General features: G+C 44.0%; 1 protein-coding gene across 1 annotated transcript in view; it reads left to right on the top strand.

The window, feature by feature from the left end:
* COG5 (component of oligomeric golgi complex 5) overlaps positions 1 to 14,723 on the top strand; it is a 194,595-nt gene that overhangs the window by 177,360 nt on the left and 2,512 nt on the right. Inside the window, exons 19-21 of the mRNA XM_069801840.1 lie at positions 4,385 to 4,461; positions 4,944 to 5,070; positions 5,631 to 5,710. Of these exons, the coding sequence (XP_069657941.1) occupies positions 4,385 to 4,461; positions 4,944 to 5,070; positions 5,631 to 5,710 (284 nt within the window). The remainder of the gene's footprint in view (positions 1 to 4,384; positions 4,462 to 4,943; positions 5,071 to 5,630; positions 5,711 to 14,723) is intronic.

Below are 14,723 nucleotides of genomic sequence, written 5' to 3'. Positions count from 1 at the left end.
GTAGCTGTGTATCATAGCAAAAGCTGCTACAGTATAAATATGCTGCAGGAATCAAGAGTTGATGCAGCTTCAGGTGACGACAGATAGCAGAACCAAGAAGTGATATATGCTCAATCCTATGCCCAATTCCAGCACCTTAAAAACAGCAGCTGTTCCAGCCGAATGATTCCTCCCTGGCACTCGCTCCCAGGCCAGCCATGCTGGCTGGCACCAATGCTCAGCAGAGACACAAAACCCTGCTCAGTGGGCCTGCAGAGATGAATGTAACAGCGCAAAGATGCTGTAGCATCTCACTACAGCATTGGGCTCAGACAAATAGCTAAAATTCAAGTGAAGAAAACAATCTTAGTTATAATACAAAGTATAGTTTTTATTGGAGAGATTGGGTTATAACACATAGCAGACTAGTGTTGTAAATTAAAAAAAAAAAAAAAGTTTCTGTCATTTATGTACTTTTTTACCAGATTAGTTTGCACTCAGTCCCACTCTTCATGAGTCAATTTGAGATGGTATAGTATGCTGCAAAGCTTAAAAACAATTTTTTTCTTTGGCAACTAGTACTTCACGAATCAACCATCTGCTGCCATTAAATCTATCTAGTTCTAGCAATACTAATAATTTCCTACAGTGAATAAAGGTTGAAGATGAAGTAATAGAATTTTCCAAAGTAAATTTTATTCCTTAGTACCTAAGACTAAAAACGTTGATTTATGGAAACTGCCAATTATGTTCAAGAGAAATAATTTAAATTTGTTTTAATAAGGAATTGGTTAAGCTGTAGAAAGTTTCACTTACGTCTCATGACATCATATTACGTTTCAGGAGTGAAACAGTCATTTAAAACTTATTAAGCAAAATTACATTTTGCTATGCTGGGATTTCTTTCCCCTCATGAGTACAGTTTGATCCATGCATCTCTGTTTGCACAAGTCAGACTGGCAGTTTGTGGCCTGTTACCAAATTCTCTAAAGCACCTAAAAGAATTATCTTCTCCCTGGTTCTTCACAGCTATAAGCCCATGGCTCCCACAAGAGCTGGGTCACCAGCTCCTGCAGGATATCAGTTACTTCCAGCTGCCTCTAGCCAATACTGATGCCTGAAAAGAAGCTCTGGAGAAATCAGAGTCTTGCTCCCATTTGTTTTTCAGGGTCTGTAGGGTTCTTGTATCATGATGCAGTGAAGCCTACTTAATTAGCTCCTCTTTTTGGCTGCTTGCTTTTGATCCTGTGCAGCAGACAGGCCTCTTGGCTCCCATATGTGCTCAGAAGTGTCCCAGAGGATCTGGTGGAACAACATGCTGAACTTGCTCTAAGCTTCGTCACAGTTTGGTGTTGGAGCACCTCCCTGCAGAAATCCCCTGTCCTGGAGGGGACAACTCAACCTCGCTCCCTTGCACTGGCAAATTCAGCACACAGCACAGCAGCTGCCAGCTCCTCCTCGAGCGTGGGGACGTTGGCTTCCCATTTGCATGCCTTTTGCACTGCCTGGTGCATAGCGTGCTTCCTCAGGAACTGCAGAGCTGGGTTGTACGTGCTCTTCGGCCCAAGAAACAGGTACCCCTTGCACCTGCATGTGGGAGAGGTGACCTAGCCCTCAGGCTGCGAGGGTTACAGGGGGACAGGGCAGGGATCCCACCCAGCTGTAGAGAATGGGCCAGTTCATAGCCTAGAGCAGAAGATTTGGGAGCCAGAAGGGCAGTAGGCAGGAGGGAGCCGGGCTGTTACCCAGGGCTGGAGCATTCATCTGAAAGCAGAAGACAAAGATCCTTATTTCTGCTTCCTGGATTTTTACTCACTTTCTGCTTCTGCGCGTTGCTGCTTAATATAAAATGCAGGCCTGCAGGTGCTCGATGTGGGGCATGTGCTCCAAGGTTCCCAGGCTTGGGGAGCAGCTTTGCGCTGCCTGTAGGCTGGCTCTGTGGGGCTTTCCCCAGCGCCTTTCAGAGGAAGTGTAGGTGCCTGGGTTAGGCCCTCTGGCTTTCCCAGCTTTGGTTGACTGAGTGTCATGTAGATGGATACTCCTCTGTGACCCGCCTGACCTATTTTAGATATCTACCTCAAGGAAAGATATGTCTCACCCCAGGAGTGGCTGTTTCTCTCCACTGAGTATGAAGAGAGTCTGTAGATGTTGCGAAGTAGGTGAGATGACTGCCATCCTGCCACCTGCTTTGAAGATGGGTGCCTGAAGTATACGGCCTTGTTTTGCATTAATTGCTAATTTAATTTCTTTTGGTTTTAGATGAACTGTGGCATCGTAGTTCGCCACATGATCTTTCTTGTTTATGCTGGAACCCCAGCATAGTTATGTGGTCTTGGTGAAGCCAATGGCCCAGTGTGCTGGTTTTGGTTGGGATAGAGTTAATTTTCTTCACAGTAGCTAGTATGGGGCTATGTTTTGGATTTGTGCTGGGAACAGTGTTGATAACACAGGGATGTTTTGGTTACTGCTGAGCCCTGCTTACCCAGAGCCAAGGGCTTTTCTGCTCCTCACCCCACCCCACCAGCAAGGAGGCTGGGGGGGCACAAGGAGTTGGGAGGGGACACAGCCGGGACAGCTGACCCCAACTGACCAGAGGGGTATCCCAGACCATAGGACGTCGTGCTCAGCATATAAAGTGGGGGAAAGAAGAAGGAAGGGGGGGATGTTTGGAGTGATGGCATTTGTCTTCCCAAGTGACTGTTACTTAGCGTGATGGAGCCCTGCTTTCCTGGAGATGGCTGAACACCTGCCTGCCCATGGGAAGTGGGGAATGAATTCCTTGTTTTGCTTTGCTTGTGCATGCGTATTTTGCTTTACCTTTTAAACTGTCTTTATCTCAACCCATGAGTTTTTCTCACTTTTACCCTTTTGATTCTCACCCCCATCCCACTGTGAGGGAGATGAGCAAGCAGCTGGGTGGTGCTTAGTTGCCAGCTGGGGTTAAACAATGACACCCAGCAGCCAGCTCTGTCTAAGGAAATTCTACAGCTGGAAAGAGTAATAGTATTAAAGACTTCACTGTAAATAGTGTCTTATCAGAAATGCTTTGAAACTCCTTCAGCAATGTTACTTAAATGGGAAGCTCATTGTATGGTGTTCTTGATCTTGTTACTTATTTTAGCTCTCATCCTTTGAAACTTACCTTAATTGTGCATTATGTGGAAATCAAAGTCTGAATAGTCTTTCAAGTTGGGGATTTTAAAAAATGTACGTGGAGAATAAAGCTTGCATCCCTCTGTTGACTGACACTTCAGGAATGCAAAAAACGAAGACTTAATCCATATCTGGCTAAAATTCCTTTACCTGTGGGGTTTTTTGAATGGTGGTGTTTGCATTAGTGTGCATATTAACTGAAATTTTGCCATGTAATGTTCATGTTCAGTCCGGGATCTGGAAGTGAAATTGTTCTTTCTCACTTCCGTGTCCTCACTGTTAATGAAGAGCCTGTGACAGAGTTTAGTCTCACGTGAATGATGTAAAAACCCAAGCGGAGCCTAGCTCTTGTTCAAAAAGGCAGGTGAACTCCAGTACTTAAAAAATAGAAAGTGTTTAAAAATTGTTTTTAAACATGGCTGCTGTAACTCAGAGACTGAACAGTATGAAAATAAGTATGAAAATAATGCTCTTACTGATGCTGTTTTGCCTGTGATTCCATATGACCCTGTGGCAATAGGTCCCAGCTGCCTTCTATTTAATCTGCATAGGTTTTGTGCCCCAGAATTTGGGGCCGAGTGTTTTAAGAAGAAATCACTTTAACCTCGTCCTTCACCAAAGGAAAGGTGCCCAGCTGAAATGGTTATGAATTTTTACTGCTTTAGGAGTGGTTTGTGGAGACCTGCCTAGATTTGCTTTCTTCCCAGGCTGCGGGCAGATTTTTGGGGTATTGACATAAGTGCTTCGTTAGGAAACTCATCACCAACAAAATAATTCTGATGTGAGAAACAAAGCTTCAGTCTCAGTAAGCTCACAAGTTCCTGTCTGTTCTTAACCATAGACTATCACTATCGTTTGTCATGGGATGCTTACTGTGTTGTCAAGAGTAAGGCAAAGGTCTTCATACAATCACAGAATGGTTTGGGTTGGAAGGGACCTTAAAGATCATCTAGTTCCAACCCCCCTGCCATGGGCAGGGACACCTTCCACTAGACCAGGTTGCTCAAAGCCCCATCCAACCTGGCCTTGAACACTTCCAGGGATGGGGCATCCACAACCTCTCTGGGGAGCCTTGGTTTGGGCAATGCAGTATGAAAGGAAAGGATAGCTTCTTGTCTCAAATTCAGTCACCAGTGAGAAGTCAGTGACTTGGTCTGCAAGTTTGGATTATTGCTTAAAGGCAGGCTACTTCAATAACAAGCTTTGTATTTTGGGACAATCTAATTCAAATTAAAATTTTTTTTTTTTATAGATGGAGTTAGCAGTAGCACCGCTGTGTCGGCGAGTCTCTGACCTAGGAAAATCTTACAGGCAGCTGAGGTCATTCAGGTGAGTTGCAGTTGCAGGAACTAGTTTCAAAACTGATTTATTACCTCATGTTAGTTCTGGTTGAACTGAGAGCTTTTTTGGCAACACCCACCTGCAAATTAGAAATAGATTAAAGAACTTTAATCTTCTAAATTTTATGCGGAGTATAACTATGATTTAACAATCTTTGTCATGCAAATGTTGGCCAAATTGTACTTTTTTGTGTTGCTTTCAGTGCAACTTGTGCATGACAGTGAGTTCTATAGTTACCTTAAGTGTTTCCACTGAAATATAAAATGTACAGTCCTGTGCTGTTTAATTACAATAGGCAACTTCTGTGAATTTTTACAAACTGAACCTGTGTTGAAAACCTAAGATGTGGACTAGTGGAAAAAAATTAGATGATTCTATGCTAACATAATATTGCCACCATATAGGCATTTTTCTAAGGCATAAGATACGCTTTTTCTTCCTTTCACAAGTATATTGTTACATTTTTCCAGACCGCTGCTGTTCCAGACCAGTGAGCATATTGCCAGTAGCCCAGCTCTGGGAGAGGTTATTCCATTCAGCATTATTCTTCAGTTCTTATTTACGAGAGCACCACCAGAGTTAAAATCACCCTTCCAGGTAATAAGATCAACCTGTCTTTCCTTTCAAGATGTCCTAAGGAGGAATGAACATTGTAGTTTGCCCTAGTTATTTTAGTTAAAAAGTATTCAAGCTCATGCTTTATATGATTTGTTGGCTTTTTTTTTTATTGTGGCAAAGGTGTTATGGTCATTGATTTCATATTTTGATTAATTAACAGTAGGAAGATGATAACCTGATTTTAAATAGACTCTCAATTCTTTAATATTCTGTTAGCTCATAGAAGAAATTGCAGGTCTTATCCCCGACTGCAAATTGCCTGGATCCTGCTCCTGTAAGATGCTGGAAATCTAGATTCAAACCCCTGTCAAAATTGGGCAAACAGCTGATATAGGAGATCGCCTCTGAGCTCCCAAATATTGTATTGGGCTATTTCTGTTAATTGTCTCTGATTTCTTAACTCATTTTGCATTACTGCAGTATTAAGAGAGCCTCATGTGGCCTTCATTTATGTCATCTTTGATTGTGAAATTGGTGTGTGTGTTTCCTTCTTCACATTTATGTGTAATTGGTGTTTTGTTTGTGTTTCTCTGTATCAGAGGGCTGAGTGGTCCATTGCCCGCTACTCCCAGTGGCTTGATGATCATCCATCTGAAAAAGACAGGCTTGCTCTCATACGGTAAAAATCATGCTTCTTTCTTCTCTACGTTTATGATAATGGAGCAGTAACTTGTCTGCATACCAGGACTGGTCTTGAAAAGTAAAAAAATGTGCTATAGGAGATGTATCAGAAATACCATTACCCTCTCTCCACTCACAGGATGAGCTGCAAAATGGGAGAATATATAAACTGAATACTCCCCACTGCCCCCTGTACCCAACTCCCCCCAGTGCCTTTGGAAGGAGCACACAATCCTCTTGCAAAAGAAGTAAACCATGCACAATGATGGTTTAAATTAATACTGTGTTTTAGCAAAACTGCCTCTCAGCTGTTGGAAAGTCAAGGCTGCAGCCATCCTGTCTTCTGTATCAGGAAAGAGAAGCTCTGGAAGCTTAAGCAATGAAAATGTAGGTAGGAATTTAAAAATGGAAGACCCTTGTTACACCCCTGTAATGTCATTCTTCAGGAAATCAGCCTGGGATCTTTAGGAAGTGATAATTATGTCAGATTTTTAAAATCTTCCTAGGGTAAATGACTTCATAGCTAAATATTTTTTTGTATCTTAAAATGTGAGGAAAAGTTAGGAAGAGCCTTGTTTTTCAAAACAAGCAGATTTTTAAAGTATGTTAGAGAGAACAGATGTGTTGTATGAAGATGACAGAGCCAGCCTGAGGATTCTCAGGATTCAAGGCTCAGATGATCATTTGGCTCCTAATGCCCTAACTCTTCCAGCCATCTTCTCGGTGTCCTATCCTCACCTCAGTGTCACGCACTCCAGTGGCACAGGAAAGGTTGTCAACACATAGCTGCGCTAGGCTCAGTCTGGCCTGGGAGCCAACTCTGTCCTTGAACTTCTGCGTGTGGATGTTGCCAGCTTTTGCTGAAATCATAAAAGCTGACTTTTAAGTTCCAGCCAGCAGTGGTTGTCCTTAAGAAAATTGACCACTATCTGTCCACACTTCTAAAGCAGCTAAGAGGAGTCTGCTATAAATATTTACAGTTCTTGGAGCTGATAGCACCATACAGTCCAGCATAGTGCTTGGGCCAATTAAGGAAGTACTAGCTGATCACCAGTAGATGTTAGTAGGATTTATTTCCAAAATGTTAAAATGCAAACTGTGTCTTTTCATATGTGTATTTAAAGAGTATTTTTTGAAAATCATACATGTTGTTGGTCTAGTTTGGTTGCAAAACTAGGTTTTCTTGAATCTCAAATCATGACACCTTGTATTACAGGGGAATGGAAAAACTGACAATGTTGCATTTCAGATATGTTAGGGAAAGCCAAGAATGCAAATCATTTGAGAACTGATGGGATTTTGTTCTCTTCAGTTCTTTTACACAAATTTGAAAATGCCATCCTTAAACTACAACACATTTTTGTCTTTGCTTGCAATTAAATTTCATCCAGACTGATTCAGTTAATGGGCTTGCTGATGGTCATGTTCAGACACTGATAAATTGCTCTGACCGTGGAGGTATTAAGGGACAAGCCTTGGGACAAGGCTTTTAGGCAGAGAGAGTGTCATCCATTAGACCAAGTAGTGTAGCTGGAATACTTAAGCTTTTCGTTTTCAATCCTTTCATTGAATCCTTTATTCATTTTGCATGAGATACCACTATTAAAATATTTCACCTTTGTAATCTCAAGAATGTGCTGCTGCAAGGTTATCACTTGGCAAGGGTATCACTTGAGCATTTTACAGTGAGACTGTGGTCCTTTTGCTTTGCACTGTGGAGTGCTTGGACATTGCTTGGACATCTGTCCTCCCAAGGCACAGAGAGGGAAGCTTTGAAGATCTGCCCTTCACAAAGGCCTCTGTTGGCACTCCAATGGCTCTTCCCTACTCTTGGTACACCAGAGCAAGGCTGTTTGTCACTGCCCACGCTTGACTGCTTCTCCATCCATCCCAAGGCCCACCGCTTGCAGGCACCACTCAAGCAGCTTTGCTGAGCCATGTGAATTAACTACGCTGGATTTGTCGAGCAGACTCTTCCCTCAGGCGGTTTGGTTGGCAGCTCATGTAGCACTACATGTGGGGGAGCAAAGAGCGGCAGCTGGCTGACCAACACTTGAATGCAGTGCGTGGAAGGGATGGTTCTCCTTTGCAGATGCTGGTAACCTCTGTAGGCATTGCTGCATGCATTCACCTTTTTACCATCTCCTCTCATGCCTGTTAGTCATTTCTAAATAGGCCGGTTATCCATACATAAGGCAGGCAAGCAAATGTCAGTCACTAGTGTGACCATGTTTCACTCATACTTTCTTTAATACTCTATTGGAAGATTTTTGAGCCTGCTCTTCATGTGTCTCATATGAACCTAATTTGAACTACAGGTATCTTGCTCATTTGTCTGGAGTCTTTTATCAGTCACCCTCTTCAGGCTTCTTCCACCTGTAGTTGTTCAGCTGCGCTAATTGAACCTTGGATGTTTTGAGCCTTCAGATCCCTGCGCTGGCCTTCATCAAGAAATTATCTTTACGTTTGCTGCAACCTTGCAAATGGTAATTTTCTGCAGCTTTTCTTTGTAATGACTGTGCCATTACTCTAGGGACCTGCTGCCTAGATATTAATTTACTTGTGTTATCAGAATCCTTACAGCTTTATATTAAAGCTAATTGCAGTGCTGCTTCTGCTCTGTAGATCTTAAATGGTTCATATGCAACGTGGTGTTAATGTTATGAATTAGTAGCATTCTGAGCATTTTTGTGCATTTCTTTCTGCTTGTGTTCAGCATGAAGGGTGGGATTTACCTGGCCAGAGGTACATTAGCTAGACTCCCTTTATAGTCAACAGAGAGAAATAGGCGCTGCCGGGGCCGATTCATCTCATCCTGAAGTAGGTACCTAAAATAGGTCAGTTGCGTTGTGTCCTGAAAGCTCCATTTTCTCTGCTCACTGAAGGGAGCGTGGGCTGGGACACGGGAGCTCTCTCAGGCAGACAGCTGCCCTGCAGGCATTTAAAGTTAGGTGAGATGACCCTGCCGCAGGCGCGCTCCCGGAGCGAGGGTTGTGTTGAAAGGGGCGCTTCTTTAAGCGGCCAGGGCACTTTTTTCTTCTTCTTTTTAAATTAAGTTTGAAAACTCAACCTTTCTTCCATAAAAGGAACCCTGTTAGATGTGGCAGGATTTGAGCCAGCCTGAAGGACAGTTCATCCACTCATGGGCCAAATTCTTACCTTTACCGTTAGAGTGTGGGTAAAGTCCCCTTATTCAAGCTCACCGTTGCTGGAGCAGAGTTGAAAGCCAGGCCCAGTGAAGGGTTCATTTTCGTAACAAGCTGATGTCCTGAGCCAGAGAGCAGCTCTGACCGCTAACCTGCCAGGGGGCAGGGACAAATGCCAGCTTGGGGACGACTACAAAAGCCCCATCTGTGCATTAGGTTCAGTCTCGCTAGGCACAGCAGTGTGACAGCTTTGCTGCAAGCAGCAGAGCCGTGATGGGTCACTGCTCTGCTCTGCTCTGCTGAAACCAAGCAAGCAGCAGCCATGCAGCGAGGCTGGAGGGCTGCCGCGCGCTGGCTGCGACGCCTGCGCCTCCGAGCGCTCCCCAGCCAGTGCCAGGCCATTCATAAAAACCCTCTGTGTCACTTACGCTTGCCTGTCAATGCACAGTTCCTTTGATCTCTTTATTATGCAATCTCTAATAAACCAGGGATGTCTGTCGCTAATCTGTTGTCCTACAGATGATGCTGTTGGAGATTTTGCTGTAAGGTTTTCAGTAACTTTTATAGCACTCAATTAAATAGATCTGGTGTCAGATGTGCTCTTACACAGCATATTTTCCATTTTCCTCTTTGCCCTAAAGTTTGCAGAGGAAACAGACTTTTAACAAAGTACTAAAGAAAAGTCTGGCCCTGCTGTCCTCCAGCTGCCCTGCCAATTGATCAGGAGCTGAGCGCACAGGGTGCTACCCCACTACTGAACAGAAAGATGATCCCTGCCTCTTCTGAAGCTTACAATTTAAATCAGGCTCCATTTGACCGAGTCACAGCCCAGGAGGGTAGCGCTAGTATTCACAATTCCATACAGAATTAACTAAATAATTAGAGTAATTCTAAATGATACACATTATGATGCCTTTAAGAACCACAGCCCAAATCATATACTTTTTTTCCTTTTAGCTGGAGATATAAATTTTCATGGGTTGAAATAACATTTTAAAAAAGAACTATCTGAGTCTTATATAATCAGCTTGTCCTGATTTCCAAGAAAGCTCATGTTTTTGCTCAAGCAAGTGAAGTAATTTAATAAGTGCTTTAAAATCCTTTTCCTTATGTGGGAGGGCATCTTAAACTTAGATTATTTTTTTCCTTACTTCTTATGGCATTTTTAATGAAGCATTAATATATGCAGAACATCCCACCAACCCTCTTTCCATAGCTCTCTTTTACAAACAATATTTGTAATGTATACCATAGCTTGTCTTTTAAAATAGAAACAGATTGCTGAACAGGTTTTATGTCCTTTATTAGACTGAAAGATGCTGAATTTAGGGCATTATTTAGTCTAATCCCTTCAAGAGAATGTTTTATATATTACATAAACAGGGTTTCTTCCATCTTCTTAAACATTGGTAATGTAACTATAAATTACATCTTTTTATATGACAACAGCTGTGATCTCTTCTGTGCTGGAGACTTGATGATACTGCTTTCACCCATGATGCCGTTTATTTTTCCATTACTACTTATGGACTAGTGTTTTTACAGTGTCCTCTACAGGAGCAAGCCTACCTCTTTTTTAAGACCAGATTTTAATGGTAAACTAGTGTATCTGAATTGAATTCTGTACTGCCAGCATAGTTTACAAAAGCTTGTTTGAGCTAGGACTGGTAAAGTTTACAAAAATGTTATCATAAAACCTGCATTCTCCCAAAATGAGGTATACTCATGCAGGCATCTCAGCAACTTCAGTGAAGCATATTGTTGCAAGTTGCACAGCTCAGCCACCCTGAGCTGAAATCTAGCTGTGTGCAGCAGCAACCATCTTCCTTTTCTGTAAGCAGCTTTCAGTCCTGTCCATATTTCTGTATGTTGCAGTCCTGAAATTGCACTCTTAAGAGTTGGTAACTGCCTCTCCCAGTGCATTCTTCCATCGCACTCTGAAGCAACCTCACTGTTATTCTCTGGACTCCTAACATCTTTCTCCCTGGATTCATGATTTCTGCCATTTTACTACCCGGGCCTTTCGTTACCAGGAATGCTGTTCCTAATAGGACGGACAGGCTTCCTGGCCTGTCACCATGGTGTCGTTACCACGGGCAGCAATGCAGAAGAGAGTTTCCTGAGATGATCACAGCTTCACCATGATTATGAGCTGTTGCATGGCCACCAGGTAGGGTATGAAGCTCCAGGTGACTGCGGCTGCCTCTTGGCTCCCAGCCTTTAGCAGCTGTAGCAGCTTTTCATCCTCTCACTCAGCGTGAAGCCCCTCTGGCTGCTTTCTTACACCTGTTCACATGGGAGGCAGACTGCTGCTCTGCCTCGTTGGGTACACGAAGCAGGTAGTTCGCCGGGCCAGTTCTGCTCTGGAGGTGCCCATGTCCTCTGTTTGGTGGTAGGTGTTTCTTCATGACTTGTTCATTCTCTTGGTACTGCAGTTCCCATCAGTTGTTTCCCCAGGCTTACAGTGAAATCCCCACGAATGGGATATGTGGCATTTGCAAAATAACCTTCGCAAGTTGAAGGCTGACACGTCAGGGGATCCTGACATAAATGTTATATTTGGTGAGAAGTCGGTGCTTACCATTAGTGAAACTCACTGTTTGAGAAGAACCAAGCTTTTGTTTTAGCATTTCGGGTAAAGTTACTGATTATGAATTGCATTTCAACGTTCGGCTTTAGAGCATTTTAATACTTTTTTTTAGAGATGCAAGCATGGGACATGGGAAAATAGTGAATGCATTTAGTCTTGGAATATTGAGAAAGCTTGTATTTTCATTGTTTAATGTCAAGCTATACAAGGTCCGTTTTAGAAAAATGCCCAAGAATTCACCTTATAGTATTGACGGAGTAGTAATTATTGGTTGTCTTTTGAGCAGAAAAGAGAGTTAGTTAAGATGCTTCTGGGTTGATCATATTGATGAAGTTTGACCCTGTCTCTTTGAAACAACGCAAACAAAGCCACAGTAAAAGAGCAAGCACAGCAGAAGAGAGCTGACAAATATCAACTTCTGTCAGCGGTTGGTTTCTGCTGGGAAGGAGAAGGGTCTGGGCAGTTCTGAGGCCACCAGACAATTCGCCAGGTTCCTTTTAGCTGCTTTTTGAGTTGTGAGAGGACAGTGGCTGCCACTGATGGAGTTGGTTTTGCCAGTTAAATTGGATTCTTTTGAGGCAGGAGAGAAAGAAAAAAAGATAAAAGCTGCTGGAAGGTGTGACAGCAAGACTCTTAATACTGGGGTTTGGCACTTAGCATAGCCTAAATCTCATTCCCTTGTTTGATCTGATGGGGAATAACAGTCTGGCTAAGGATTATCAAGGGCTGACATTGAGTGGATTTAGGTGCTGCTTTTAGGGTAAAGCTTCTCCCTTTCATCTGAAGGGATCTGGTTATCTCTGTCATCTTTTTCAAGGGCTTTTTCAAAGCAAGGAGCTGAAGTCAGAAAGGGATAGCAGTGTTACCATCTGGATAATGATGCCAACCCACAACTTCACCAAGAGGTGTCAGAGCTTTCTAAGTTAAGCAGGTCAATATGTTTTTTTTCTATTTTCAGCATTTGATGACTTCTAAAAACTATTTGGACCCAACAAACTTTGGGGAGTGTATAGAGGAAAAGACAGGGACACTGGTGAGTGGAAAGGGAGAGATTTAGCAAGATGAATGACAGTTACAGTATGAAACTGTTTCTCAACTGTCTTTTTAATACAAGGGACTACTTTTTGTAGAAGGTAACTAACATCTAACATGTTTAACAATTACTGCTGACCTGAGTGGAAATGTGAGACATATCAGACTCTTCTGAAGCATCTCCCCTCATCTTGATGGGATCCTTGAGCCTTCCCTGCCTGCATCTCCCACCTACTGCTCAGTCTGCTCATCACATGCTCTGCCCCTCATTGCCACAAGAGGCCAGTTTATCAAAAAAGCACAGTTGTCCTTTTCCCCCCGTTGTCTTCTCTTTAAATCTTGGGATTTAAAACTCACCTGCAGATGTGCCTGATCTCTCTGCAGTCCGTCATGCTGATGGCCTTTGCTGGGAGTGAGGTGAACTGCACCCGAAGCACTTTGTGGCTGCAGGAGCAGCAAGCAGTTTTTTAGTTGTTGCCTCTTTCCCTATAGACCCTGTGCTGCTCCCCAGAGACCATTGGGAAGAGCAGGCTGAAGGTTTTCAGGGAGCTGACCAGGTGCAAAGTCAGCTTTATTTTGATTAGATAAAATAAATATTCTTTCCCTGCCTTTCTGGCTGTAGCAGGGGATAACTTTTCTCTTGCTGTTTGTTGATGTGCAAAAAAATGCAAAGTGACTCTTCAGAGTGCGTTGGTACCTGGTGTGGACCTCTCAGGAGTAACTCACTAGTAAGTTATCAAAATTGAAGACCTCTCAAGTGCATCCAGGCCAACACAAGGGACTGTTTCTGTGCTCAGTCCCTTTATTCTTCTGAAGGCTCTCAATTCTCCAGTAATCCAATCCATCCTCCTTTTGCATCACCTGAGCAAAGAGAGAGTCTGAAGTCCCGCTGCACTGCCTGGGGATGTCAGGAGCTGTGGTGGATGGTGGGCATCACCTCGTGCCCATGTGATTTCATTCCCATCCTGTTCTTGCAAGAAAAACTGCCTCAGGTTCCTTGGTTGCACAGTTGCACGCTTTGCTCTCTCCCTGTCAAACTCCATTAGTGATAGGCCAGGGGCTCTGACCACGCATGTGTGTGTGCACGCACACCACCCAGCTCCTCCTGTTGCACTCTGGCAGTGAGGCTTACACATCAGCACCTGGCTTTGATGGGGATGAGAAGTGCTGGCAGGAGCAGGCGCAGACCCAGGACCAGCTTGCAGGGCCGGGCTGTCATGGCTGTCACTGGCTTCTCAGAACCCAAAGTTCAGGCTCGTCTCTCCAGCAAACTGAGTACAGACTGTTGGCCTCAGGAGCATCTCCCACTTGTTTATAAATGAACTTTGCTGGGTTTTAGTTTTTGTTTACAAAGTTCGGAGCCCTTGCTGGATTAGCAATAGCTTTACTTGCGGGCAACAAAGTGTATTACGGCCCTGCTTCTTCCTACCATCTCCATTTGCCAGGTTTGGTGGGCTCATCGTAGTTTCCCTGCGCTGCAGTATCACACAGGGATCTTGGCCTCTCTTCTCATCTTACTCCAGGATGAGACTGCATGTGTGTGTGAAACACAGGCTGAGTCTCACTCTTTAGTGCTTCTGTTTTCCTTAAGCCTTGCCTAATTAAATGTCTGCTCACCCACCGCCTATCACCTCCAGTTGCCAGGAGGCACGTATGGATTAGGTGTGCTGCCTTAGGTACCCTTAACTCTTTGTGCAGGAATGCAGTATTTCACAAGCGTGTCTGTTGGAAGTAGCAATGAACAGAAACACAGGTATGCCCTGGCCCAGCCCACCATCCTACAGCAGTTGATGTGTATTTACGTGCAGGACACTGCAGTTGCTCTGTGTTACCACTTCCCTCAACCCTTCCCCCCCCCCCGATGCACACAGCCACCACCTAACTTCCCCCAGTGGGACTGGGGAAGTTCCTGCCATGTTACCAAAACCCAGCGGACCCCTCACCGCCAGAGCAGCCACGCTGGTGTGTCCCACACTTCCATAACGGGGTGCAGGAACCAAAACCCAGGACCGGTTCCCTGCTCAGTGACCCAGAGTGATGATTTCAGCTCTGCTGCTTGGGCATTAGCAGCAGGACCTGCTGCCCTGGGGGATGGTGCCTGGGTACGGCTGGGAAGGTCTGTGGTAACAGTCTGTATTAGTGCTGCAGCTGTCACCAACCAGAAGAGGAACAGCCATGTACCAGTTGTCTTAGTCCCCACTTGAAATGGTGTCTGTTGTTTGTAGCTGTATTTTCCTAAATGT

This window comes from Haliaeetus albicilla, chromosome 14 (genome assembly GCF_947461875.1).
Source record: "Haliaeetus albicilla chromosome 14, bHalAlb1.1, whole genome shotgun sequence".
NCBI classification, from domain to species: Eukaryota; Metazoa; Chordata; class Aves; order Accipitriformes; family Accipitridae; genus Haliaeetus; species Haliaeetus albicilla.
Note: the sequence above shows the minus strand (reverse complement) of the source record. Positions and strands in the feature narration are given on the sequence as shown.